We start from the raw sequence: 24,697 nt of genomic DNA, 5'->3' as shown, positions 1-24,697 counted from the left end.
TAGGCGCCTGAAGGCTGAGCCCACGCAGTCTGGATGAAACCTAGCAACCAAGGACCGCAGATTCAACGAGTTTGGTCTGAGATTTATGCGAGGCAGGCCGTACAGCAGTTCTGTGGTGGGAACTGGGTCTAAGTCCCGACGGAGGGAAGAGTCATTCGGCCAAACTGGCGGAGACTCTCAATTGGGTTTGAGCATATTTTTATTTTTCAAATACTCTACTGTTAGCTTGATGGAGGGGCACGGAGATGGCAACCTCGCAGGCACCCACACGTTACCTTGCAATGAAGCGATCGTCACTGAGCTATACTATGGCACGCTGAAGACATGTCGTTGAATTTGTGAGGCAGACGACCACATTTCTGCCGCCCGCAATGAAGCATCGTGACTTCTGCTTCGCAGGGATTAAGCGCGCTAGGCGCGGCGCGTCTGCCAGTGTGGGGTAGACCCTGACACCCCCGGCGAGTACGTACTGTTGAATTGTTTACTCTTTGCAACCTCGCGACAAGCAACTTGCAGCGGGGTCATGTGCCATTTGCGACAGCTCTCGACAGCTACGAAATAGCTTCCAATCGGCTGTCTCTGACATCAATTCTTGAACGCGCATCAAGTCATTGAAAACCCCACGATCCTGGATCATTGCCTGAGGGCACCCTACACATGACAATGTTTGGCCTCTTACCAGACCTCACCCCCCGAGACGTAAGCTCTGCTACCTCTATTGACATCTCCAAGACCATCCATCTTGGGGCCCATGCAACTATCGCGACAGCCATCTGACGTCTTAACCAATAGTCACACTCGATCTGGTACACCTCCTCCCGCAACCCAATAACTCAAGCCGCCCTCCTCGAAGCCCACGAACACAATAACCACCATGGCTCCGCCCAACAACAACAGCAACAGCAGCAGCAACAACAACAACAACAAAACAGCTCCTCCTCCCGCCGCGCAGGCCAACTCCTCATAGAAAGGTCCGCGCTAGCACGCCTCCGCGCCGACGAGCACACAATGGACCGTCGCAGGCTGCACGTGCAAAATTTCGGGAGCACGTGGCTGAAGCCGCCCGGCGTGCCCAAGACGCTGCACCAGATCCGCGAGGAGCGGCGGGAGCAGGAGGAGCACGCCGAGGCCATGCGGCGGGAGCAGCTTGCGCTGGAGCTGGCTGAGGCGGAGGCGGGCGGGCAGGATGATGATGGGGGGTTGGGTGTGCTTGGGGAAGGGGAGGATGGGGAGCAGGAGGAGGAGGTGAGGGATCTGGATGATGAGATTCCGGATGCTGCGGAGGATAGTTTTGGGTTTGATGGTGGGGAGGATAGTATGGCGGATGATTTGTCGTCGAGTGAGGGGCGGCCTCTTTCTCTTGATGATAATGATGATGAGGAGACTGAGGAGGAGGATGACGACGAGGACGAGGACGATGAAGATGATGACGCTACGGCTGTGGATGAGGACGAGTACGAGAGGCGTGACGGCCTCGTCGCGGCGAGGATGCGGATGGCGGACGATGCCTTCAGACAGGCCATGGCGCGGGGTGACGTCGACGGCGAAGATATGTACGGCGCCGAGGAGGAGCTCGAGGCCTCGGGCCAGGGCCAGATGCTCGACGAGGAGGACCTGCTCGAGGACGGTTTTGCCGCTGAGGGCCTTGTCGATGACGACGACTTGGGTATGGGCGTCGACATGGACGCCGACCTCGACGATGAGATACCCGAGGCCGAGGGGCTGAGCGGGGTGTATGAGCATACGGATTCCGAGGCCGAGGTGAGCGGGTTGACGAGTAGTGTTATCAGTAGTGGTGGGGAAGAGGAAGAAGACGACGACGATGAGGAAGGTGACATCAGTTTTGCACCAAGGGCTGCGCCTTTGAGGGCTCCGTTGAGTCCTACTGGTGATCGAGGGAGGGGCAGCGCTGCTGGTGCTGCAAGGCATCATCATCATATGCCGAGGAGTAGTTTGGATCTCAGCGGGTTGCTCTCTGCGGATGGGAGTAGTATGATGGATAGTAGTCCCAACATGAGGGCTCATAGGCGTTAAGGGGGGTGTGAAAAATGGGGAGGGAAGGACAGAGGAAGATGGAATTATGATACCCCCCACCCGTTCCCATACATTGTTTTGAGAGGCATGCAGTGGTAGACGTGGACATGTTCTCGCGTTCACGAGTCTTCTTAGAAGCATAACATGCATACACCACTCCGAGGCGTTAGGGCAATAATAAAGGTTCAATTAGAAATCTTGACAGAAATGCAAAAAGGCAAAAAATAACAGGAGTCGGCCAAAGTTCGAACGACGGAGCCCAGAAATAGCAACGGAGCATCACGGACTACTCAAGACTTCACGACGCTCACCCCCTCGGTCATCAAGCCCTATACTTGTTGTTAGAATTGGGATGGCAGTTAGACTCCTTATGAGGTCTTGCAGCGGGTCAGCCGTCACATACCACGAAGTTACGAAGCGTAGAAGGTCACCAGCACTAGAGACTCGGTGTCGAAAGGTTTGTAGAAATAGAAAAGAGATGTATGTACACACGGCTATTACAAAAACTTTTAATTTGTGTCCCAATACTTGACAAGTGAAGGAGAAATCGCGCCTTCTTCTCACCCTTCTCTCCCTCTCGAATGTACGCAGGAGACATCGCACCCCCACAGCAGAAAGGGACCATGCCGTTCTGCCATTTTGTCCATATTTAGTTCGTATCGGGACGTCCTTTCGTGATCGTTCATCTCTTTCCTCATGTCCTCAATGCTTTGAAAAGGGAATAGAAAGTTGTCGGGCCCTCCACGAGATTCTCAACCTTCTCTCTCACCCCCATTCAATGAAGATGATTCCAGGCAAATAGAACCGTTTAGAAAACGCCTCCGACGCCGAGCATGCAAGAATAATGGGTTTGCTTCCCAACCAAACGCACCGCACCATTCCGGGAAGGCTATTGAAGCCTGCCACTCTCCCTTCGCCCCTCTTCCCCAGCTAGACTTTGTTGTCTTGTCCTTTTGCGTTAAGATTGACTTCCTCATTTCTTACGACGAGGATGTTCGGCATGGACAATCCCTTTGACCTTAGTCTCCTGAGATCGCAGCGTTCCCCCGTGTCGACAGCCTCGGTAAAGCCTACGTAGCAGAAGGCCGTTCACCCTTCCGAGCTCGAACAGTCCCAAGCTTGTAGAGGTAGTCCGCAATCACGCTCATCTCCCCAATCTAAACAATGAGTCGCGCGTGTCGTCTTGTCCCTTGCTTCCTCTCGTCGATCAAGGCCTCGCTCTTAGAATAGCCAGACGTACATGAACAAGAAACATACGGCCGCGAAGAAGCCGAGCCAGACCTTCCAGCCGACGCCCGTCTTCTCCGCCATGACGAGCATGCGGTTCATGGTCCCGCGGATGCGCAGGCGCGTCGAGTCGAAGCTGTCGTTCATCTTCTCTGCCAGGGCCGAGGAGTCGCGAATCTCGTCACCAATGGCTACCGTCATCTGCGCGCCTCGTGGTTTAGTGATATGCTATGCGTCTGGAGACATTGCATGGGAGAAGATGTGAACTTACGCTCTTCAAGATCTTGACTTTGCCCATGATACCCGCGACCTGCTCGTCATTCTGGCTCTCGAGCTCGTTTAGCACGGCGTCGCTGTATTGGCCCCTGATATGTCACACCCGTCAGCAAGTTGCCCCCAAGTTTAAAGTGCTTCTCCTCCGCTTCTCCAGTCGTCCCATAGCAACCGCAATCTCTGTTAACCTCACAAGCGGATCTTCCAGAGGGGCTATAGGGGTGTCTCGTTCCGTACCGTTTATTCGGCGTCGCAGGCCGGAACCCCCGGTTCGCGTCAATACCGAGGTGGCTACCGCCCATGGGCGGCGCAGGTGATGCGCTGCCGCCCGCGTACCCGTATCCATATCCACCGCCCAGTCTAGATGGCGAGGCGCTGACGGGTCGCCGGCCGTTGTCGCTGCCGCCGGCGCCGGTGTAGCCTTCGAAGAGCGCGCTGCGAGAGTCGCGCTGGTGCAGCGAGGAGGCGCCGAATCTGTGTGTCATAATGAGTTAGCCCACTACCTGCATGCTTCTCCACTTGTGAATGCCATGTGTCATTGCGCAAGATGGGCGGTCGATACGGTCTCGCTGGTGGTTCTGCTCGTCGGTCTTGCAGAGAGTTCGTGATCGAGGGGGGGCCTGCCGTCATCGCTACTTCGCTCTCCCCAAGACGAATCTCCTCCCCTTTCTCTATGATCTTGGGAATCGCCTCGTAATGCAAGGACGTCGCAAGCCGCAGCTACCCATCGAGCGATTCCGAACCGCATGCGTTACGTGTGTGCTGGGTATTCTGTCGAGTCCAGTATACACACCTTTGAGCCATAGTGTCCTAACCGTCGCGTCCTGTGTCGCGCGCGCGCACAGCTGCTACCTCGAAGCAAAGGAAAAAGTATCGAATTTTGGGTCGGCGTGTAGTACCGGGCGTCGTCCGCGACAGTACGTTGGAATGTCTCGAACACTCGAGGAGGTGTCGTTTCGTTGAAAAAGGGGTGTAGGTGTTTAGGTGCTAATTAAACAATGCCAATAACAAGAAGCAACTTTTTTTTGTTGGCCCTTGTACTCTGTAAGGCGATACCTGTTGTCCCTTCTTAGAACCCCTGGGAGTTGTGTTGTCATTCAATGTCGGTCCGGTTAGGTTGGCAAGGTGTGCGAGAGCAGGGGTCTATGCTATGCGGGCAGGGTATTCGTAGGTATGCGACGAATCTCGGCTGGGCGATCTCTATCTTTTTTTCCTCTTAGCGGCTCAAACTCCCTCCTTTTGACTTTGGACGTCCGCGGTGGGTGTTAGGTAGTCAGAAGAAACCGAGGCGAGCTTGCTGGGTTCATGTAGGGGAAAGGGGGAGCAAGAAGAACCTGACACGCTGGAAGTTCGCGTAAATTACCTTTAGCCTTTTTTTACACTGAACGGGCGGGAGAGAGGGAGAGAGGGAGAGACGTCCCTCGGTTTCCTGTCCACGTCTACTATTACCTTGCAACTCCGACAAATCCCATAGTTTCCCCAAAAAGCCCGTCCCGCTAACAGTCATTTGGGTACGTGTCGTCCCGCTATCCAATCGAAAACGGAGATGAACCTCAAAAGCCCCGACCAAGGCATCAAAGGACACAAGGAGGTACCCTATCAGGTACAGTTTGAAAGCGGGTGTCCCTTCCTGGGTCCGGCTCCGACTCGAAGTCTTCCCTCCGCTTCTGACAGCGGAAGGAATGGACGGGCCTACACCAGGTAAGGTACCTTCCCAAGAGCTTATGAGCATCTTAAATGCTTGGTTAGGCACTCGCCTCATTTTTAAGGTACCTTAGCCACCTTGAATCCGTACGCAGCCACCAGCGGAGAACTTGCGCTGAAGAACCTCACCTAACATCTGATTGTTTTGTTTACATTGACTGCACCTGTGTCATAAAAACCCAAGTGTATACACGCGCAACCTGTCAAGGAAGTGCCTGTTGTCCCAATGTCAGGTACTACTGTAGCTCTGCTTCATGCACCGATCCACCATCGAGCTGGCAGGTGGATAAGCTCTTCCCGGACTAACAAGAATTTTGCTGCAAAACACAGGTACGGGCGTCGCATGAACCTATGCCACGCCCACAACATCATTCACTACACAGGTGCTAAACATGCACACGCATTTGGGACCGCTCATTGTCGCATAATCTTCATTTCCATGGCACTCGTAGTCAAGGTAGCGACACCGCGGGCTGAGACGGCCTGATAAAATAGACAGCCATCCCGGCGAACCAAGATCAGGCAGGGTGGGCAGGGCAACAGCAGATCGACAATTGTCGCCGCTGCCGCCGCCGGAAAAAACAAGCTGCAATATCAACCGAGGCTCTCAGCCGCCAATGTCCAAACCCACCAAGTCTTTTCATCGACGCAAGGGGCATGCAAATGATTATCAAAGCCCTCTTATAACTTTTGTGTAAACCATCCACCGCCCCTCCTTTGCATTCCGTTTTCTGTCGTGTGTGTGTCGTGCCGTTTCCCAATAACCGTCATGAATGGTGATGAACCATCGCCACCGCCCACAGCCGCCACCATGTTAAAGGTAGGCAGGCCAAGGGAGGATGTGCGAAGGTCGTAAGAAAAAGGAGGAAAATGGACTCGCTCCTTAGTCCTTAGTCCTCATCCATCTTAGACTCGTCGGCCGCGAAGTCATCGTCGTCCTCGTCATCCTCCTCCTCGGCGGGGTTCTCCTCAGCAGCCTTAGCGAAGTCGATGACACGGCCACGGGTGCGGCGACCGCCCTCGACAATGTTGTTCAGGTCAATCTCCTCCATGCCGTCCTCCTCTTCGACTGTGATTCGCAGACATGTTAGTCACAGGAATTCGCAGGTGCGCAGTAGAATTATAGCAGCCCGGGGGTTTCGTTCTTACCAGCCTCAGCGGCCTCGGGGGCCTCCTCCTCATCGCTGGAGTCCTCGTCCTCGTCCATGGCGTCGCTCTTCTCGATGGGCTCCTCAGGGGCAACAGCCTTGCCCTTGCCCTTGGTCTCCTCGGCGAGGCCAGCAGCGACGTTCTCGTTCTCGGCGGCCATTGTGTCTGTTTCGTGGATGCTGCGTGGTACTGTCGAGTCTTTGCGCAAAGGGAGAAAGTGAAGAATAATAGAAGTTGCTTGTCGCAAAAAGTTTTGGTTGGATTGGGAAAGGTAGGGGGTGGGTTGTACGAAGGTAAGGTAGGTGGGAAAGGAAAGTGGAGGTGCAACTTTGCGCAGGCAAATCGATGGGTTTATCAGTTCGATCGTACCTTCCCCCTGGTCCTGGTCCCAGCTTTTAAGACTGCAGTGCCTGCGAGGAAGGAGTGCCTTCCGCGCAAGGCTTGTGTGGTGTGCAGGCCACAGGCTCCCACGCCCCGTCTCTGGGCAACCAGCGCTAGCCTCGTATTGGGCTAGAGCTGAATCGCCTGCCGCGCACGTGCCATGTCAAACCTGCCAGGTGCTTACGCTGTGAGCTCTCATCTGAAGCTTCCAATGCCTTACGTATGGGCAAACATGGGCTGTGAGGCTTTGGGATAATAGTTTGTTATATTCCGGGCCCGAACGGATTCTTCTTTTTTGGAATGCCACCTAAGGTAGTTAGCTGATCCTGATAGGTGTCAAGATATATCTCGAGACTTGTGAAGAGAAGCCACTGAGTATGTCCTGGCTACCAAATCAGTGCCGGATCTTTGCCATGCGGTTGGATATCTACTGTGGATGTCTTTTGACGTTAACTCTATACTGGGCCAGTGAGACATTCTTCTAAGCCGGGAAGACTGAGAACAATGGACATTGCTCTGAAGCTCTCCAAGGCCAGTTGAGACTAGGCACATCCTCTCATACCGATGGAAGCAGGATCATGGGCACCGACACCATGCCATCAACTGAGTAAGGTACTTCGCGGATGAACGTGAAATAGTCTATTAAAGTATCTTCATCGCCGTGATTTCGTCTATTTTCCGTCTCCTCCACCAGTGACAGTCATCAAGACGACAATCGCAATCAACCACCAGTACCTGCAAAGTCAACGTTAGCAAGTTCACTCATAGCCCAAGGGAACGGAAAGAGGCAAAGACAACATACTTTTGCCAAAACGGCTTCTCCTCCTGAACAACCTTGCGTCCCTCGGGGCTCAACACAACAGGTTTATTCAACTCGGGCGTCTTTCCCTGCCCCGCGACCCTAACAACAGCTTGCGGCCCAAAATCCCTCGTCGCGCCCGCGTCGACCCGTACGCCCTTCACACCCGCACCCACGACCTCGCCCGAGGCACCGTCGACGCTTAGCACAATGTTGGGCTGGTACCCCTTGGCAAAGTTCTCCGTCGAAGCGACCGACACGCTCGAGGTCCACTGCGCCTTGACGGCATCGTAGACGCCGACGCGGACGAGCTTCGTCGCGGCCGGGTAGTCGGCGAGCTCGGGGGCCTCGAAGGAGGTCACGCTCGCCTCGGCGGGTCGTTTCGTGTCGTACTCGACCTCGGCGAGGAGGGTCGGCTTCTGGTTCGTGGCGAGGGAGACAGGTTCGATATAGACCTTTGCGAGGCGGGTTTCGGCGGCGGCGAGGGTCGCTGCGAAGAGCGCTGATAGGATTGTTGTCGCGCGCATCTTTGCCGATTGATTTCCTCGTGGGTATGTGTATGTAGCACCCCTTTTGCAATTTGCGCTTTGGGAGAATGGCGCAGAGTAAGATGTGTTGAGGTTCAAATGCGGCGAGCAATTGTCAGATGGGGGTAGGATGCTGGAGGGTGAAGTTCTATGGAGCTCTGCTGGGTTGAAGGTTGCCCGGGGTAAAGTCGGCTGAACGAACGCCTGAACCCCAGACTCACTCAGTCTGCCCCCAAATAATCACCAACTGGCCTGCTCCGAAAGCTTCTCTTGAGCAAAGGAGTGTTGGCAGTCTTTGATGCATAATGATGCAGCATGTCATCGAATTTAAATCGCACATGATTATAGAATCATTCAGAACAGTGTGGTATTCATTACCGCTATCACTCATAACCATTCAAAACATCCCACCTTTCCAAACGCCGCTTTGCCATGCCTCTCTGGCAGCAGTGATGCCCGCCCTTTTTTAACAAAATGGAATTGATAAACAAAGATTTACCCTTGAAACTCTCTTGATGACCGTTATGAGGGCTGCGACGGCCCTGCTTCATCCCCATGCGATGACTTAGCCGGGCTCTCTTCGTCCGGCGAGTCTCCGCTGTCGTCAGCGACTCCGTCTGAAATCTCTGTCGAACCATCATCTTCAACTTCGTCAGAATCTTCATCTTCGTCAATCGCTTCTGCTTCTTCCTCTTGCAATGCATATCCTGGGCAGCGCTCAACAAGGCCACGGTAATAAGCCACAAGGACTTCTGGGTTCGGGACGATCTTCCAGTCTACCCTGTATAGAAATTCAAGCTCCAACAGCTTGAGCTCGGCGACTCTAACGCCTCCAACTCGTGCATAGGTTGTATTGTTCCAAAACAGATCCGATAGACCCTTGGCCGCCACCGTGGCGGCCGTGATCAGAAAGCGATGGACAGTCAACGTATTGATAGTGAACTCTGGGTATAATGCGCAGAGGCGGTCAATATAGTAGACCATAGATAGCAGCAGCGGCGGGGTCAGCGTCGCATGCTTTGCCAATCTATTGAGATATTCCAGTACCGAGATGCTCGGTGCGGTTCTAAATTCAGATTAGTGAGCGTTGCTAAATTAGGGGTGACAGGCGGGAAAGAAGGCTTTTACTCACCTCGAGTGGAAGCGAGTCAGGCTTCCAGAACGAAGAGCCAGAGCATCGTTGGTCTCTATCAATTCTGAAAGCATGTGGGATATGAGAACAACCATATCCTCGGTGCTGCACAGCTCATATCGCTGGGGCAAGATTTTCGGCGGGCCAGCCGTGGGCTTTGGGCGCTTAGCCGCGCCGCTCGACGACTCGCCCGCTGCTGATGCGCTTGCCTGCGCTTGCGCGACGGCAGGATCTTGAGAGTTTCGACGTTTTCCGGGCGACGCGGTGGTAGTCGACGCCTCGCGAATGACGGGTGCCACGACGGTCTGCGGTTGTGATTGTATTTCTGTCTGGGATCGCTGATGGGGTTCTGGTTGCGGTTGCGGTTGCGGCGCGGATGGGTCTATGGGTTGAGGGCGCGGCGTCGGCGGGGGTTCGACAGGCGTCGCAGGGACGGTGGTAGGAGTGCGCGAGGCGGTGGCATCTTGTGCCTTTTGGGTAGAAGACTCCATGGGAGAATATTGGGTGCCGGCGTCGACGGCTACATATTGTCGTGGGCGTGGTTGGGAGGAAGGTGAGGTCATTGAGGCTGCGGACGGAGAAGACCTTGATGCAGAGTGCCGCCGCGGCAAAGGGGCCGAAAGCCGGGCAGGAGATGAGTGCGGGGAGGATCGCGTAGGGGCATAGTGGAAGCTATTGGGCGAGGCATTGGCGGAGCTGGCGACGATGGGAGATGTTGTCAACATGGTCCCTGGCGCATCGTGGGATTTCGAGGACAACAGAACGAGCGGATGGGACGTGATTGCCAGAAGTTGGAGCTGAAGTGGCGGGATAAGGTGAGCGAGGTGAGTGTGGTGTAAGGTAGGTAGGCGCTGCTAAGGTAAGTTAGGTAGGTAATACCAAGTGTGAGGTGTAGTTGTTGGCGGTAGCGGTTCGGCGGCGGTCGATAGGGTAGGTTCAGATTTGCAGATTGCCAGACCCCAAAATCAGATAGGCCACACACGGTCGAAAAAACCGGGATGAGGAGTGGAGGGGCTCGGTTTGCCGACGCCGTGTGGTGGTGGTGCGCGTGGGATAAGGTATTAGGCGATGAGGATGGCCAGGCTGGGGAGGGGGGAACTGAGGTGGATTGGCGCTACAGCTGTCCGATATTGGCAAGTCACCCCCTTTGATACGGCTGTTGCTGGTAGGAGTCGTCTAGACGGCAGGTCGGCACCAGGTCCAGTATGATAGCAGTAGCAGTGCCAGCCCGTATCAACATCAGCGATGGAAGCGAGTGAACAGGAAGAGGACGGTCACGAGTGAGGAAAAAAAGAGTGGACGGTTGATGAAGGCATCCAATGTGCGAGGCAAGAGCCCCCAGGCAATCGCACCTTCCGTCCTGACTGCCCAGGATAGTGTTCCCACCTAGGTAGACAAGTACCTTAGTTACGTACCACAGTACCCAGTCGCCAACCAGTGGGATAGCCGGGGCTGCCAATGAGGTGCCAAGAACTTGGGACGTGGAGGGGCGCGAATCTGATTTTCTGCGGTCTCGGCACCAAGCCAAGCAAACCACGCTCGCGCCGGTGAGCCAGTCGTCTGCTGTGGGTTAGTGGGGAAGAGTCTTGACATCTGTACGTGAGCGAAAACGTGCTTTTCTGATTGTCACTGATTTCTCTCAGTCTCGTCGCACTTCTCATCCACCTTCCGTACCTTATACGGTATACCTGCGTATTCGTAGGGTAAGGTAAGGTACACTTACAGTTAGTTCTACACTACAGAGTACCCCAGTTCCGGCTCCAGACAGAACGCAACGCCAGGGAATGGGCTTGAACGTGTTTCCGGGCGGTCATGACATACTGGTAGAGCACATGGCCCTGCAGAGCTTTTCTCCTGGCCCTGCGTGCCCTGGAAGCCGCCCATTGCGCCATCTCGTCCACCTCATCTTGAGGCCCTCCCGACGCTGATTCAATGTCAGAGGTGGGCCGCTCTTCTGCTTCGGGACACCGAGCCATGCCACTAACGCTGCTCTGGCCCCGGCGCTGCAACCCTTCTACGGCTACGCAGGGCCGCCACGGCCCTCCCACAGTAATGCCAACAGGGACCTGGCCGGTTACAGTTTGTAGCCTGGGGCCGGAGGCGCCGTCGAGTCTAGGCGGCTCAAATTTTTCGACGGATATGCGGGTTCAGACCATCATTTACGGAGGAACCAGTGGATCTCGAATCAAGCACACGCTTAGGTGCTTAGGTTCGGAGCGCGGAGAATGGAGTTATGGCGCTGACATGTTCCACCAAGGGATCCAGCATGCTCCGCGACAACCTCTCCGGGCCTTTATCATCTTGTGTACCATGTAGGAAGTTGTTCGCCGTACGGGGGCTGTCCGCCGTTACGGTCTGCGGTCAGCTGCTACTGCGGGTTTTATTGCTTCTTATCATGTACTTGGAACCCCTCGCCGATGAAATCTCCGTCATAAGTCGTCCAATTTTCAGATGTGATTTATTATCTCACGCCTGGTACCCCTCATCTCACGATCGAGCTCCTATCTTGGTCAGATCGCCCCTGTCTCGCGCTTCAATCGAATAATCCATGGTTGCTCGGCATTGTGAGCCGTGCAGTGCGTATCCTAACTGATGTCGGCGGCGTGCTGTGTATTACGGAGGAACGTCGCAGTGCTTCACGGAGAGCATCGGCTTCTGCAAACAAAGGGACTGACCTTGGCCATATAAGGCTCCAAGTCACCCTCAAGGTTGGCCTACCTATGCGAGAAACATGGGCATCGGCCTGTCAAGAGACACAAGGAATAGCTTAACCACATGGGTGCCCAAGCAAGTCGCAAACTCGTCCTACCTTTTGAACACTTTTCAATTGAGCAGTTAAATCTACCTTATTTTGGGCTTGAAAATCAGTTGTATAGACGGAGAAGTGACCAACAGTTTCCCTACGTATTTCTCTATGCTTATAGCTGAGAAAATAATATTGATGCAGGTTTTCAGTACAGCCGACTCAAAACACCATTGTCTTCAGCAGATGGACAAAGGACTTATACCGATTCGCTGTAATTGTCCAAGGTCGTTGAAAAGTCATCTAGCTCTAGGTAGATGCTCACCGGATCTTTGCCGGCCTGTTACTGCCCACTCCCAATAATGGTAAAAAGTTTACCATCTCACTTCATCACTCAGCTCTAGACATATCTTGGTTCAAACAATGAGGGCCTCTATGTGGTGCGGAAATCATTCATAAACCACCAATTCGACCCTCAAATTACAAAGAAATGTCTCATTGGATGAATCTCCAGAGGAAGGTTTGTCAGTCTCGTGTTTTCCCTCCATGATGGTAGGAGCTGGATGCTCCTAGATCAGATCAACTTCATCCAGGTGGCAAGCAATTCTGTTTCGGGAAATTTACCATGTGTAAGCCACACCATGTGGGGTATCGACGTGGTGGAAGGAGACAACTAGGCAAGCGGTGTTACAATCAGCTATGCGGGGGATGGTTAGAGTTGCCAACTACCTGTTCCTACCCACCTACCTTACTTCAGTATCTCATCCTTTTTTCTTTCCTACTCACGAAGTCCAGTAGAGCAATCTCCTTTAGATAGAAGAAATATTGGCCTTGAAACCGCCCATAGAATTCTTCTACTTACTGTTTCTATCTAGATGAATCAAAGAGCATGAAACCTTCTTCAATGTTCACACTGAAGACAGCAGGACCGTTCATCGCTAAAGAACCGCGAGAACACGGGCAAGCACCAGCACAGCACAGGCTTCCGCACTGACACTTAAGGGTGACCCAAGCTTCAGCTAGCATGTGAGAATCCTGAAAACGGCTGGTCGCGATAAGAGAAATGCACGTGCCATACCCCAATGCCAACGCCCGATAATCACCCAGTCTCCCAGACCATCGGCCCTGTCTTGAGGTGATCAACCGCGATCCATCCTGCGAACGACGTCCTGGTCTTCTGTCCATGGACATCCGACTTTCTAACCCAAGCTCCCGACAACTTTGGAACCCATCCACAGCGTATAGCAACTTTTTATCGATACATGAATTAGAGAAGAATCTGTTGTCCTTCCGACGCATAGCTCGACTCACGTTTGCCTGACCGTCGACCGGTTCGTAGGGACCTTGGGGCTCTGACGCAACTTCCGTCGCCGCAGCAGCACCACTCTGTCCTCGCAAGTACACGACGCGCTGGTCGACGACGACAACACATAGCCGAGCTCCTCGACAGATAGAAACAACTTTCATCATGACACGCACGTCGAATCCACCAATCCTCTCGCAGCTCCAGAGCGCAAGGAGCTATACCGAACAAACGAGCGCGCTACGGACTCTCAAGAACGATGTTGTCGGGCACGCACAGAAGAAGGAGATGTGGGCTGAGCTAGGCGCACTGGAACCCATTGTCAAGATTCTCAATGCTTCCCGGTCGCCGGCCAAGGTCAACGGCAAAGACACCCGCCCGAACTCCAACTCTCGGTGGTTGAACGAGGAAGAAACAGTGAGGCTTCAGGCTCTACAATTGTTGGCGAGCTTTGCCAATGGTAGCACTCACATTCTCCAGCTTTTTGATAAGTTCTCAAACTAATTTTATCATCTCCAGGAGGCACTGCTTTCGTCGAGCCACTGCTAGCTGCGAGCGCGCTGCCAGCCGTGTTGGACAACGTGTGTCCAACTACAAACGCTCCTCTGCTCGTCACCACGGCACTACGCGTCCTCCTCAACATCATCGAAGCTTCTATTTTGTCAACTACGAGTTCGCCAATAGATATGCAAGCGTTGGCCGAGGCCATCTTCGCATCCGAACACATCGATTCTTTCAATAGCATACTTTCCAGCACTGCAACTGCGTCCGAGCAACAAATTCAAGTACCTTTAGTGGCGAGCATTATAAGCCATTTGTGTCGAGATGAGAAGCACCAATTGGCCATGGCAAATCAAGGAGTGATTGACTCCCTCGCAACCCGGTTGGCAAGCATTGCAGTTGCTGAAGGACATGTTATTCCCTACGCCGAAGTGTTCGGTCGGGTGGATCGGATGTCGGACTTCATTCCGGAACCAGCACCGTCCAGCTCAAACTTGGCGTCGATCTTGGAGGCCTTGACTGTCATCATCTCGGATTCTCGCTTCAGGGCCTGCATGTTATTATGCTCGCCGGCTATCATGGCCATCTTTCCTGCTCTGAAATTCAACCCGTCAAAGGAAGTCCGAGCGCCTTGGAACTCCCTAGAGGTCAGCGGTCTCGGATACGCGCGCCAGCAGAGTCTCAGCGCTCTGGACTACCTACTACCCGCCATCCCCATACATCAAGGCCGAATCCCTGGTTCGCAGCAATCACACTTTCCAGCTCTGAGTTCGTCCGAGGCGCGGGAGCGAGCTCGCTCAGCCGCAAGCAAATACAGCTCCACAGCTTCTGTGTGGGAGACTTCCCGGTTCGAGTTGTTCGGAAACGAGACGGAGCCGGAAGAAGAACAGGAAACTCCTCTGATACCGTGGCTGATACTTTTGGTCAGATCGCGACAGGGTCTGGATCGGCTGATGGCTGCCAACCTTCTCACTTCACTTTTCAGGTCTGGGTTTGGCAGCAAGTATTTGAGAGAGACCAGTCTCTGCCTTCTGGTTGTTCCTGTCCTTATGGAGATGCTCGAACAGCTTCAGGCAGCACCTCCAGTCGTGAAGTCTCCTCTGGTCGATGCAGATGCGGCGCTCAAATGGACGATACTGGAGCGTACGCCAGCCATCCTTGCCCGAATAATCACAGACAGCGAGCCGCTTCAAAAGGCTGCTTTCGACTGCGGTGCCGTCAAATGTTTCAGCAAGCTCCTCAAAGACGCATATGAGCCAATTCCGCCATCGGCCTACGCTAAGGTATGGTCACCACAGGCCGACACTGCGATGGAGACCGAAAGCACCCTTCCTTCTTGCGCTCTGGGATCAGAAGGACAGCCGCCGCTCCTAGCCCACAGAGTGCGGATGCGAGAAAGTGCACTGAAGGCGATAGGGGCTCTGGCGGCTGGCAAGGACGAATACCGTAAGGCTTTCGTCGTGGAGGACGTCGTCGCTCACATTGTGCAATCATTATCGCCCACGCCCGGCAAGCCGTCAAATCCCAAGGATCGCAGCAAACCAAATGAACCAGATGGGCCAATCCGTGACGGAGCCGCATCTGACCACAATTCTGGGTACGGCAGTAACCCGCTGTCAGTCTTAATCGCGGGTTGCCATGCTGTGAGAATGCTGTCACGGTCAGTGAGTATTCTCAGGACATCTTTGGTTGACTATGCTGTGGCCGTGCCTCTCTTTCGGTTTCTCAGACACCCTGACGTGGATGTCCAAGTTGCTGCCACTGCTGCGATTTGCAATTTGGTCACAGAAGTCAGCCCCATGAGGGAGGTAAATACAACCCCTGAAACCGTCTCTGTGAATATGGACTATGCTAACCATCTCAGCTCCTGGCTGAGCGGGGTGTGATGAAGATACTGTGTGAGCATGCGCATTCTCTCAATGCAGCACTGCGTCTCAACGCTCTCTGGGCACTGAAGCATTTCGTACATGCGGTTGACCCGGATACCAAGAGGCAATGCTTGGAAGAGCTTGAGTCTGGATGGCTTGTGCAGCTTATTTGTGACGATACGGAAGATGATGCTCTGTTCCTTGCTAGGTCTAAGCTGGACAAGCAGAATGCTGTTGACACTGGAGACGATTTGGATGGCGATGTCGAGATGGATCAGGCTGATCCGTTGTCTAAATCGTGGTTGGGTTCACAGGACGCAGACGGCAAACGATCGGCCAAGTTACGTCAAACCGAGGCGAGACTGGCAGCTCTTCGGGAGGCCGAAATCAACCCTTTGCGGAAAGCCCGTAACGATGACCTCGCCATTCAGGAGCAGGGCCTCGACTTCATAAGGAATTTGATCGGGGCGGGTGTATCTGGAACGCAACCTGATGCGTCAAGCGATACCACGGAGATGATTGACTACCTTTTCATTGAGTTGGGCCAGGACAGATTTTTTGATATCCTAGCCAGGAAGCTCCAGGCCAAGGTACTACATCCAACGTCAAGACGGTCCACGGGTTCAGGACGCGAGGCCCGAGTCCTCTACCCTCAGGCCAAGATCATCGAGGCCGTTGTGTTCATCCTTGTTCACATGGCAGCGAGCATTCCGCGCCATCGACAACTGGTTATTGCACAAACAGACTTGCTCAAGCTGTTGGCGAATCACTTCAACAGCAAGGACAAAGAAGTCCGGGTTGCCCTTTGTCACTTGATCAGCAACCTCACATGGCAGGACGACGATAACGACGCACGGGGATGTGCCCAAAGGGCGTACGAGCTTAAGAAGTTGGGCTTTCTCACCAAACTTGAGGGATTAGAAGACGACAGCGAATTAGACGTGCGAGAACGGGCCAAGAGTGCAGTGTGGCAGATGAAGCAGCCTGGCACATATTAGTATGATAATGGGTCTCGCTGGCAATATCAGATGTTGTCCCGGTTACTAGTCATGCATGAGCATCAACAGAGGTCGATGGGGCAACGGTAGCGGATCTTGGGTCAATAGACGGAGAGGTGGGTGAAACTACAGCGGTGTGCCGAGGTTGTGGTAGTTGTTGATGCATCGTCGAGGCAATTGTTTTGGATTGGCTGGGCTTGCATGCATGTACGATATAGATGTACATGAGGTTTAACGTAGCGTTACTGTACACGGTGAAAGAGTACATGATAAATGATGGAAAGGCATGTGCCAGCGTTGGCAGTCAAGACGTTCCAAAAGTCCGATGCTGAGGGCCAATGTGTGCGTGAAATCAGGTACGTCTTGGAGTTGAGATATATATCAAGCTCCTCTATCATTTGTTACTGACAAGTACAATCAAGCTTCGGCTTGACATTCGGTAAAAGAGTTCACCCCCCGGTGGGGACCACATCTCTTGGTGCACCTGCTCGGGATCGAACTCGGGAACTCGTGAGCCTGTCGTCGAGTAGGCTGTGGGCATAATTGATTGTTGACCTTTTAAGCGTTTCCACCACCCAGCCCAGTTTGACCTGGACCCCCCCCCCCCCATTTAGAGGGCCGCTTGCTGGTTGGTGATGGGAATGGGATTGAGGTTGCACATGAGGACTTTCGGCCGTGGTGTATTCCATAAAGTAGATTGGATGAATATACGTACAATGCACCTCTGGCCATGCGCTGCGGACGGAGCTCGGGGTTTTCTTTTGCCGGCACTGCAAGGGTCTTGGATATCTTGTGTCCTATGTGGGATTTCTTGGCAGTAATGGTCGATATTATCTTGTCACTGTTGTCGAAGGTGTTTGTCTGGCATTTCGGAACAGGCGGGTGGGACGGGGAGAGTGCGTCTTTCATGTGGTCTGATCATCACAAACTCTGTGATCACGAGGTCGAGAAGGATCTGGAAAAAAGAGAGAGGAAAATAGAGAGGAAAATAGAGTAGGGGCCGCGGGAGGGATCCACCATTGTGCAGGGAAGACACAGATGGGCCACGATCGACGGCAGGGTCACTAAGTGCGGGACAGGGGTAAAATATGTGGTGCACGAGAAAGAGGCAGAGAGAGCGCGTGAGTGTGTAGGTGGTATGACGCAGTCAGATATATGCCATGTTGCGATGATTTTTTTTTCTTTGCAGCCCGCGCATCGAGGAACAGTTAAGTAAGTCCGGGATGGTATTACTGACCGGTACTACGTAGCGAATGTAGTCCTGAAAGGAGCCGAATGAGCGGGCTAGGCGTTTGGTTCATGTAGTCAGGATCGCGATGTGATACTTTGCGCCGAGACCGCGACAGCGTAGGATAGCTCCATGTTTCGAAATGATCAATCGAGACTGTACATCTGCACAGGAACTCTAGGCTCTACATCTTGACCTCTCACATGGCTGAGGTCTGAATGATGCAACCACGCGAGGCAATGGTTGGTTAGACAGGCAATGTAACCGCGTAGAGTTTATTCCTTCAAAGGGAACACCAGCCCTCCATCTGTAAGCAAATAAGTTCAATGAGGGGGAGCGCTAATTCTCGCCTGATGTAGGTAGGTAGACATGTAGATCTCAGGCCAATTGATGGGCTCGCCGGTGTGATGTGATGCGTTTCTTCCAGCCTATAATGAGGTCCCCCCGTTTAGTCATCGGGACGGGTGCAGTCGTGGGATTTTCCCGATGGTTCCGAGCGTCTGCCGGTTGGGCTCCGGCCGGGGCCCCCGGAGCGCGAGGTCCTTTGGCTCCCACATCAGGTGAGTTGATATTTCAGGGATTAAAAACCAAGCACCAGCGGCCATTACGTCAATACGCTCCTCTCTCTCTTTTCTTTTCTTTTTTTTCTTCCGAATTTCTCCTGTCTTCATCCAATGCCGCGACCATGTGGGAGGTGAGCGTTTGCAAGGATTTGGCTGGTGTTGATGCCAGGTGGGGAACGGCGAACGACGAACGGGGTGTCTGTGCATGCCGGCATTTGCTTCTTTGCCAATCTCTAGATCCCAGCAATGCTCTGATCCATAGAGCTTTATTCAATCATCCTGGAGCACGGCTTCAGCAAAGCGATACACGTCAGCCAAACTGATAACGAATCAACAATGCATCAAGTTGACGTTGTGGTGTCGTATGTGGCTCATGGTCAACGAAGGCTGACGCTTTTCTGTGTTGGGTCATTTAATGGGTGACGGCTGGCCGTCGACGGAGTGTACGGTATACTTGCTTCGTCTAGAACCCCAAAAGCCTTTGACTCCGTGATACTTCTCCTCAGGTACACCTCTGGCTACGGACATATGCTGTGACACCTTTCGGCGTAAGCGGCTCCGGCGCTCACATAATCTCAACACATTCTGACTCCACACTCGGCCCATCCTTCCCCACAGCAACCATGCCATTGCCTCTACTCCTCGGTCAGGGAGGTAAGCTACGCAGTAGAAGGGAAAACAAATAGACTACCTACTAGTCTCATCAAGTACCGGGGTGCTTCCCGGCAGCCCTGGGAGCGGACCTCTCGACGGCCACTTCCTTGGCGCATGCGGTTGCATCCTGACCAAACCTTGCTTCGACTTGGCTGACTTCAAGACCAGGTCTCCTGACCGGAGGACTTTGCTGTTTCGAAGATGTTTCCTGCGATTCCCGACATCGACGGAACCTTCCATCGTTCAGTCACTATGACTATCCCGCCCGTCTCATCCGGCCTTGTCCATCACTGTTCGTGGGTCGGGAGGGAAGTATGGGTCCCTCCGGCATCTGAACTGCAAGTCCTTCACATCGCCAAGGTCCACTTGTCGGCGGGCTCGGACTTGAAGGTAGCATCAGTCACACAGCGTTGAAGCCGTGATTTCGCATCTTGGAAACCGTCGAGTAGCATCTTACCATCAACTTGATGGGGAGTATGTAGTTGGGAACAGAAGTATAAGACGTCCCTCTCGTCTCTTCTACCAACTTCTTTTTCATCACACCAGCACAGATACTAAGCTCCCAAGATCTACCAACAGGCTTCCCCAGCTTGGATAATATCAAACTGGTTTCAGTACTTTGCTCTACAAACGCATTCTTTGCGAAACACCTATCAATACCAATCCCTGATCACAGCGAAGACCACCATGGGTTTGATCTTGCAGCGAAGTAACGAGGCACTCGACATCAATTCCACCCCAGGGATTGAGGAGCAACTCAGCGTCAACGGCTCCAACTGGCTATGGACTTGTGTAGCTATCTACTCTGTCTTCTTCGTGCGTACTTCCTGCTGAACTTCGCCTGTGTCATCTTCCCATTCTGACCTTCACCATCAGCTCGGCGTCTTCGCCCTCTCATGGAAGCCTAGAGGCAACGAAAAGGTCTTCCACTACCTCCTAAGCATCGCCCTCCTAGTCGGCGCCATCACGTACTTCTCCAACGCTTCCAACCTCGGCTGGTCCATCATCACCCAAGGCACGACATCCCGCTCGGGCGCCCCGCGACAAATCTTCTTCAACAAGTACATCAACTGGGTCGTAGCCTTCCCCATCGTCAACATCCTCCTGGGCCTCGTCGCCAACTCGTCCTGGGCCACCATCGTCTGGCACGTTTTTTTCTCCTGGGTCTGGGTCATCAGCTACCTCGTCTCGGCCTACACCCCGTCCGTCTACAAGTGGGGCTTCTTCGTCTTCGGCACCGTTGCCTATCTCGTCATGGCGGCGTCGACGTTCGCCGAGGGCAGCATCGGGGCGAAGCGCGTTGGCACACAAGGCGACTACTGGATCCTTGCCGGGTATTTCAATCTCCTCTGGCTTTTGTACCCCATTGCTTTTGGTGTCTCCGAGGGCGGCAACACCATCGGCGTCACGCCTCACTTCATCTTCTTTGGTGTTCTGGACGTTCTCATGATTCCCTGCGGCGCCGTTGTCTTCCTGCTGCTGTCCAGGAAGTGGGACTACAATGCTCTGAACCTCTACTTCACGCAGTACGGCCGCGTTCCCCAGGGCGGCCACTTCCCTGAGAAGTCCGCGGCTCCTGCCCCTGCCCCAGCTGCGACCCCTGCTGTCTGAGATGCTTTTGAGACTGAGGAAAACACGGTCTGACGTTGAACTTCTCATCCAGGGAGACAGTCTGTCGACTAGTTGAAGATGGCAAGCAGTCTTTGCTTAACGCAAGTTTATTCTCGACCTAGAAAAGGCAATTAATGAGGAAAACAAGGAGAAATGAGTACATTCGCTTACACAAGAGCGCCAAAGGTGTAATTCCTCATACGAGGGAAACACATAAACCAGATGGCGTAGGGATAGGAAATACCCTCACTCACTTAATTCTCTTCATGGAGATGAAGTTGGCTGGCAGAGTTTAATAATGTATAATGAGATAATCAGTTTGAGCAATTGGTGTCAGCTGCTAGTACTACATGATCGTCCTGACTAATAGCGTGATCTCGAGTCAACCCTCGCTACTCTTCTCCTCATAGTTAACAGTAAAATCAACAATCCAGGCAGAGGCCTCTGCTCGTCGTTGCAAAGATGTAAGTCTTCACCTTTGAGTTGCGTTCTTCGAGTCTCCCTCTTGGAACCGCTCTTCTAGTAAACATCGTCTCGGCTACAGCAAGGCAAGGAGCATTTGGCGTGTCTCCGAAACTAAAGAGCTTAGAAAGCCCCCTTTCACCCCCATATGTAAAGATTTCATGCAAGAGAATGGATATCGGCCTTAGACATACTACGAAGAAGGGGTTTTGACGAGAACCTAGTCAACTTCCACGAGCAGTATCCTCCTTTAGGCTTTATTTGCTGCAGAGTTCCTATAGTTAGATTCAAGTTTCCACATTGAGCAAGCCCTCAGCTTCCGGTCTTGGACTTCATTGTCTACGTAGTAGCGAACATCCTCCCAATACGGATAAGTCCTGGGCTGCTAGGAAGAGAGAGTCGCTTCAGCCCGAGGCTCTCTCCTGAGGAGTCTGCGCAGCTTCTCTGTGTGTGGTGACTTTATAATACTGGTATCACATGGGTGAGGAGGTATGAGAGGAAAGGAACAGGTCTAGTCGGGAAATCGAGGTGGACACTTACCTCGTCCTCGTCGTTCGTGACTTCGTGATCGTAGGCCCTTGCGATGAAGGCGCTCAGCATTGCGCGAAAGGCGTTATATGTGGCTGAACTTCTTCTGTAAGCTTTTCGTCGAGCCTCTGTCGACGGCGTCACTACTCGTCTCCCTGTTGTCCCTGTCGTCTTGCCGTTGGCGCTTCTCTCGCAGACTATCAAGACGATGGCTGGGGGACCTTTCTTTCCAGGCAAATTGTCATCACTGTCTGCGTCAATCTCGGTGATATCACCGGTGCCGATGGTGCGTCCCACACAGGAAGTTGGCGTCTTAAATGAACCTTCATTAATCCCCATCTCAAGCAGATCTTGAACTAAAGCTCGCCGTATGAAATAGACAGCCGTTACTACCGTCCACTAGAGTCATGGTATTCCTGTAGGAATAAGATATTTAGAAGAAGGGGGCGAGACTAGATACTCGCTCGAAGCAAGGTTGAAGCACCCCTACCCCCACCCCAGGTAAGGCTCGTTTCTCGGTGCTTGACTACTCGATGCCGAGGAAGCTTTGAAACCATCGTGGTCACAAAGGCGAGATGCGACTCGTTACATGCTTCATTTTATCCACCGTTTCCTCTTCCATACACCTATCTGGTCAATCTGTTTGGAGGGATGAGCTGAAGATATGTTACGTCATATGATAGTTATCTAGAGTTCTTGACTACGAGATTGCGATTGGCCTGACGCCCAGATCGCAGAGCCGCGTTGTTGGCTACTACATAGCGCATCATAGAGGCTAGATGTTATCGGAGGCCATGGATACAGTAACCTCCCTTCAGGCAGATCTAAGAATACTGAAGATACAATCTATGTCTGAGCAGCAGAAACCGCGGGGAACATTCACTCGGCGTTCGGTCGTGGTGCTTTTGCAACAGGCTTTTCAGTTATCTCATGTCGTTAGTGGCTAACCTTCAAGCCATATCCTTCGAAACGTGATGGACTCAGCTTTGAGTATCTCACCTTTTGAATAGTATCGCTCTCGTCAATGAAGTAAGCTCTCCCTGATGAGGCCTCGTTGAGTACTAGCTGGCTAAGAAGCGGACGGATCTTCTCGGTCAGGCCAACGATGAAAGCTGACTGGTCGCCATGGTCGAAAATATGTATGAACCGTGTATCGGGATGAAGAAGAGACGATAAATCGCCATGTAGTCTCACATGCCAGGACTATATCAGGATGACGCCCAAAACCCCCTCCGTGTCCGCCCATTCTCTCCATCCTAGGAAGTCGCAGTCCATCATCGTCATCAGACAAACTCTTTCTCTGATAGCCGTCACATCAAATCGCTCCCCCTCGAACCCAGCATTCAAGACAAGAAAGCAACTATCCGTTCGGCGTCCTCGGACACCAGGTCTCGTCCGGCCAACCGTAATCCGCATCCAAGACATACATGAACTCATCCCCCCTCCAAGACTATTCGCCCCCCCCCCCACCCCCTCAAAAAGCAACCATCACGAACCGCACCTCACAAAAGGGCGGGACTGCCCGCCGCCCGCAAACATCGGAAAACGAACTTCTTCCATCATCGCGTCAGGAATGCAAAAAAAGCAAACAAACTAGTGCCCCCTTCCCCAGTCGCCCAGTCCAATCCAGACCCCTCGGACTTTTCAAAATTCCCCACGTGGCAAACCACAGTCCTCTAAGCGAGGGGTCGTGGTGTCTTTTCGCATCGTGCCATCTCACCGGTGCCCGCTGCAGGGCGGGAATTCGACGAGATAGACATTCCAATCAATCTCCGACCTTGTTTTGCTTCCAATCCCATCCCATCCCACCACAGGTAAGCTTCAAGGCGGATCTCACAGCCATTGCTAGTCACACTTCTTGACAACCTTTCCTTCTACATGCCTAAGGTCTCTCCGGGTACACCATCTCTCTCACTCTCGGTTACGTCTCGTTATCGTATGGCTGAAAGGTTACTTCGACCTCCTTACTCGGACCCCATGTCAAAGCGTCACGTCACCAGTGATCATTGACCAGAAGACCTTTGAGGGGGTAGGAAAGGGTCTCATGCGCTGGCGTCGTACAGCAAGCACGGCAAAGTCCATGAAATATGTAGTGTGCCTCTCTTCACCCCAAATCTTCCCTATACGTCACTCCATCCCCCCAACAAGTATCTGACGGCGAGTAAGTCTTCTTCAACGCAAGTGAAAGGTGAAGCTGATGACAACCATTGCAGAAAGAAGGAGCTGAGGCCTTTCCCCGAACCCCGTTCATAAACTCCAACATTGGTCATCTCTTAGTCGGAAAGGTTACCAAGGTTTTGGAAAAAAACTCTCTCCCCCCTTCCCCTTCCCCTCCCCTCGTCTCTACCAATAAACTACGAAGAAGGTTTTTTCTCCCCCCAGAGAATGAGTCTTGAGACGATTCCCGACGGGTAAAAAGACGTAGTTAAAACCACCCGAATGGGGAAAAAAAAAAAAGAAGTGGTGGTTAGCAAGGTTAACCTTCCCTCGCCTCTTCGCGCTCAATAGGTTCGACCGACGTTTTGGGCTTCACATCCAAAAGACAGGCAAGAACCTAGATGCAATAATCCCAAACAGCCAACAACCTTCGCAGAGCCGCTGATGGACCCTATCCTTTTTGTTACCGATCAAGTGGGATACCGCGTACCAGGCAAAACTCACATTGCGCCGAATTCTGCCCAGCAGCACGCGAGAACGAACCGAATGATGGGGATGGATGGATGATGACAATGCCTTGACCGCACACCTGGGTACATAGTATCTAGTATCACGCCCGAAAAGCGATCTCGGACGGTCGAGAGCGCGGGTCCTTTAGGCAGTTACTACTTTCCCCCTTCACCTTCTCACTCACTCCTTGCTGTGCAGTTGGTGCTACATGATGCCGCCTTTTTCTTGTATGTCATGACCTGCGGGAGGGGGACAAGAAAACAGACTGAATTCAAGACATGAACGGATTACAACGAGCTTTGAGGAACAAGCCAATATTACCTGGAGGGATGGTTCAGGCAAGTA

General features: G+C 53.0%; 7 protein-coding genes across 7 annotated transcripts; 3 read left to right on the top strand and 4 right to left on the bottom strand.

Annotated features, from left to right (window-relative positions):
- Positions 1-1,211: 1,211 nt before the first annotated feature.
- BDZ83DRAFT_610349 (uncharacterized protein) lies at positions 1,212-2,475 on the top strand. Its single transcript, XM_060507584.1, has one exon. It carries the CDS (start codon positions 1,318-1,320, stop codon positions 2,032-2,034), a length of 717 nt encoding a protein of 238 aa, XP_060368187.1. The 5' UTR covers positions 1,212-1,317; the 3' UTR covers positions 2,035-2,475.
- A 658-nt stretch (positions 2,476-3,133) lies between these two features.
- On the bottom strand, positions 3,134-4,482 carry BDZ83DRAFT_150795 (uncharacterized protein). The gene is made up of 4 exons (XM_060501326.1): positions 4,328-4,482; positions 3,772-4,008; positions 3,533-3,626; positions 3,134-3,462 (listed from the first exon to the last, which is right to left on the bottom strand). The coding sequence occupies exons 1-4, from the start codon at positions 4,336-4,338 to the stop codon at positions 3,256-3,258; spliced, it is 549 nt and encodes a 182-aa protein (XP_060368186.1). The 5' UTR covers positions 4,339-4,482; the 3' UTR covers positions 3,134-3,255.
- Positions 4,483-5,926: 1,444 nt separating this feature from the next.
- Positions 5,927-6,804, bottom strand: BDZ83DRAFT_150745 (histone chaperone domain CHZ-domain-containing protein). Its single transcript, XM_060501324.1, has 2 exons — positions 6,388-6,804; positions 5,927-6,307 (listed from the first exon to the last, which is right to left on the bottom strand). The coding sequence occupies exons 1-2, from the start codon at positions 6,545-6,547 to the stop codon at positions 6,129-6,131; spliced, it is 339 nt and encodes a 112-aa protein (XP_060368185.1). The 5' UTR covers positions 6,548-6,804; the 3' UTR covers positions 5,927-6,128.
- Positions 6,805-6,962: 158 nt separating this feature from the next.
- Positions 6,963-8,259, bottom strand: BDZ83DRAFT_610339 (uncharacterized protein). Its single transcript, XM_060507583.1, has 2 exons — positions 7,571-8,259; positions 6,963-7,503 (listed from the first exon to the last, which is right to left on the bottom strand). The coding sequence occupies exons 1-2, from the start codon at positions 8,092-8,094 to the stop codon at positions 7,440-7,442; spliced, it is 588 nt and encodes a 195-aa protein (XP_060368184.1). The 5' UTR covers positions 8,095-8,259; the 3' UTR covers positions 6,963-7,439.
- Positions 8,260-8,616: 357 nt separating this feature from the next.
- Positions 8,617-9,951, bottom strand: BDZ83DRAFT_570957 (cyclin-domain-containing protein; the record flags this gene model as incomplete). Its single annotated transcript, XM_060504361.1, has 2 exons — positions 8,617-9,160; positions 9,227-9,951. 2 exons carry the CDS (start codon positions 9,949-9,951, stop codon positions 8,617-8,619), a joined length of 1,269 nt encoding a protein of 422 aa, XP_060368183.1.
- Positions 9,952-13,437: 3,486 nt separating this feature from the next.
- On the top strand, positions 13,438-16,639 carry BDZ83DRAFT_717268 (armadillo repeat protein; the record flags this gene model as incomplete). The annotated part of the gene is given in 5 exon segments (XM_060511933.1): positions 13,438-13,732; positions 13,792-13,944; positions 13,957-14,155; positions 14,165-15,581; positions 15,638-16,639. Coding segments are annotated over 5 exon segments (3,066 nt in total).
- Positions 16,640-19,771: 3,132 nt separating this feature from the next.
- Positions 19,772-20,695, top strand: BDZ83DRAFT_571064 (uncharacterized protein; the record flags this gene model as incomplete). Its single annotated transcript, XM_060504373.1, has 2 exons — positions 19,772-19,900; positions 19,961-20,695. The coding sequence occupies 2 exons, from the start codon at positions 19,772-19,774 to the stop codon at positions 20,693-20,695; spliced, it is 864 nt and encodes a 287-aa protein (XP_060368181.1).
- Between the last annotated feature and the right edge of the window lie 4,002 nt (positions 20,696-24,697).

Source organism: Colletotrichum acutatum (genome assembly GCF_030867785.1).
Source record: "Colletotrichum acutatum strain CBS 112980 chromosome Unknown BDZ83scaffold_19, whole genome shotgun sequence".
NCBI classification, from domain to species: domain Eukaryota; kingdom Fungi; phylum Ascomycota; class Sordariomycetes; order Glomerellales; family Glomerellaceae; genus Colletotrichum; species Colletotrichum acutatum.
Note: the sequence above shows the minus strand (reverse complement) of the source record. Positions and strands in the feature narration are given on the sequence as shown.

Coding starts and splice junctions, on each gene's coding strand:
- BDZ83DRAFT_610349 (XM_060507584.1), top strand. CDS start 1,318: ATGGCGGATGATTTGTCGTCGAGTGAGGGGCGGCCTCTTTCTCTTGAT.
- BDZ83DRAFT_150795 (XM_060501326.1), bottom strand. Junction 3,627..3,771: donor CCTGCGACGCCGAATAAACG/GTACGGAACGAG, acceptor GTGACATATCAG/GGGCCAATACAGCGACGCCG. Junction 3,463..3,532: donor AAGTCAAGATCTTGAAGAGC/GTAAGTTCACAT, acceptor CGAGGCGCGCAG/ATGACGGTAGCCATTGGTGA.
- BDZ83DRAFT_150745 (XM_060501324.1), bottom strand. CDS start 6,547: ATGGCCGCCGAGAACGAGAACGTCGCTGCTGGCCTCGCCGAGGAGACC. Junction 6,308..6,387: donor CCCCGAGGCCGCTGAGGCTG/GTAAGAACGAAA, acceptor TGCGAATCACAG/TCGAAGAGGAGGACGGCATG.
- BDZ83DRAFT_610339 (XM_060507583.1), bottom strand. CDS start 8,094: ATGCGCGCGACAACAATCCTATCAGCGCTCTTCGCAGCGACCCTCGCC. Junction 7,504..7,570: donor GAGAAGCCGTTTTGGCAAAA/GTATGTTGTCTT, acceptor TTGACTTTGCAG/GTACTGGTGGTTGATTGCGA.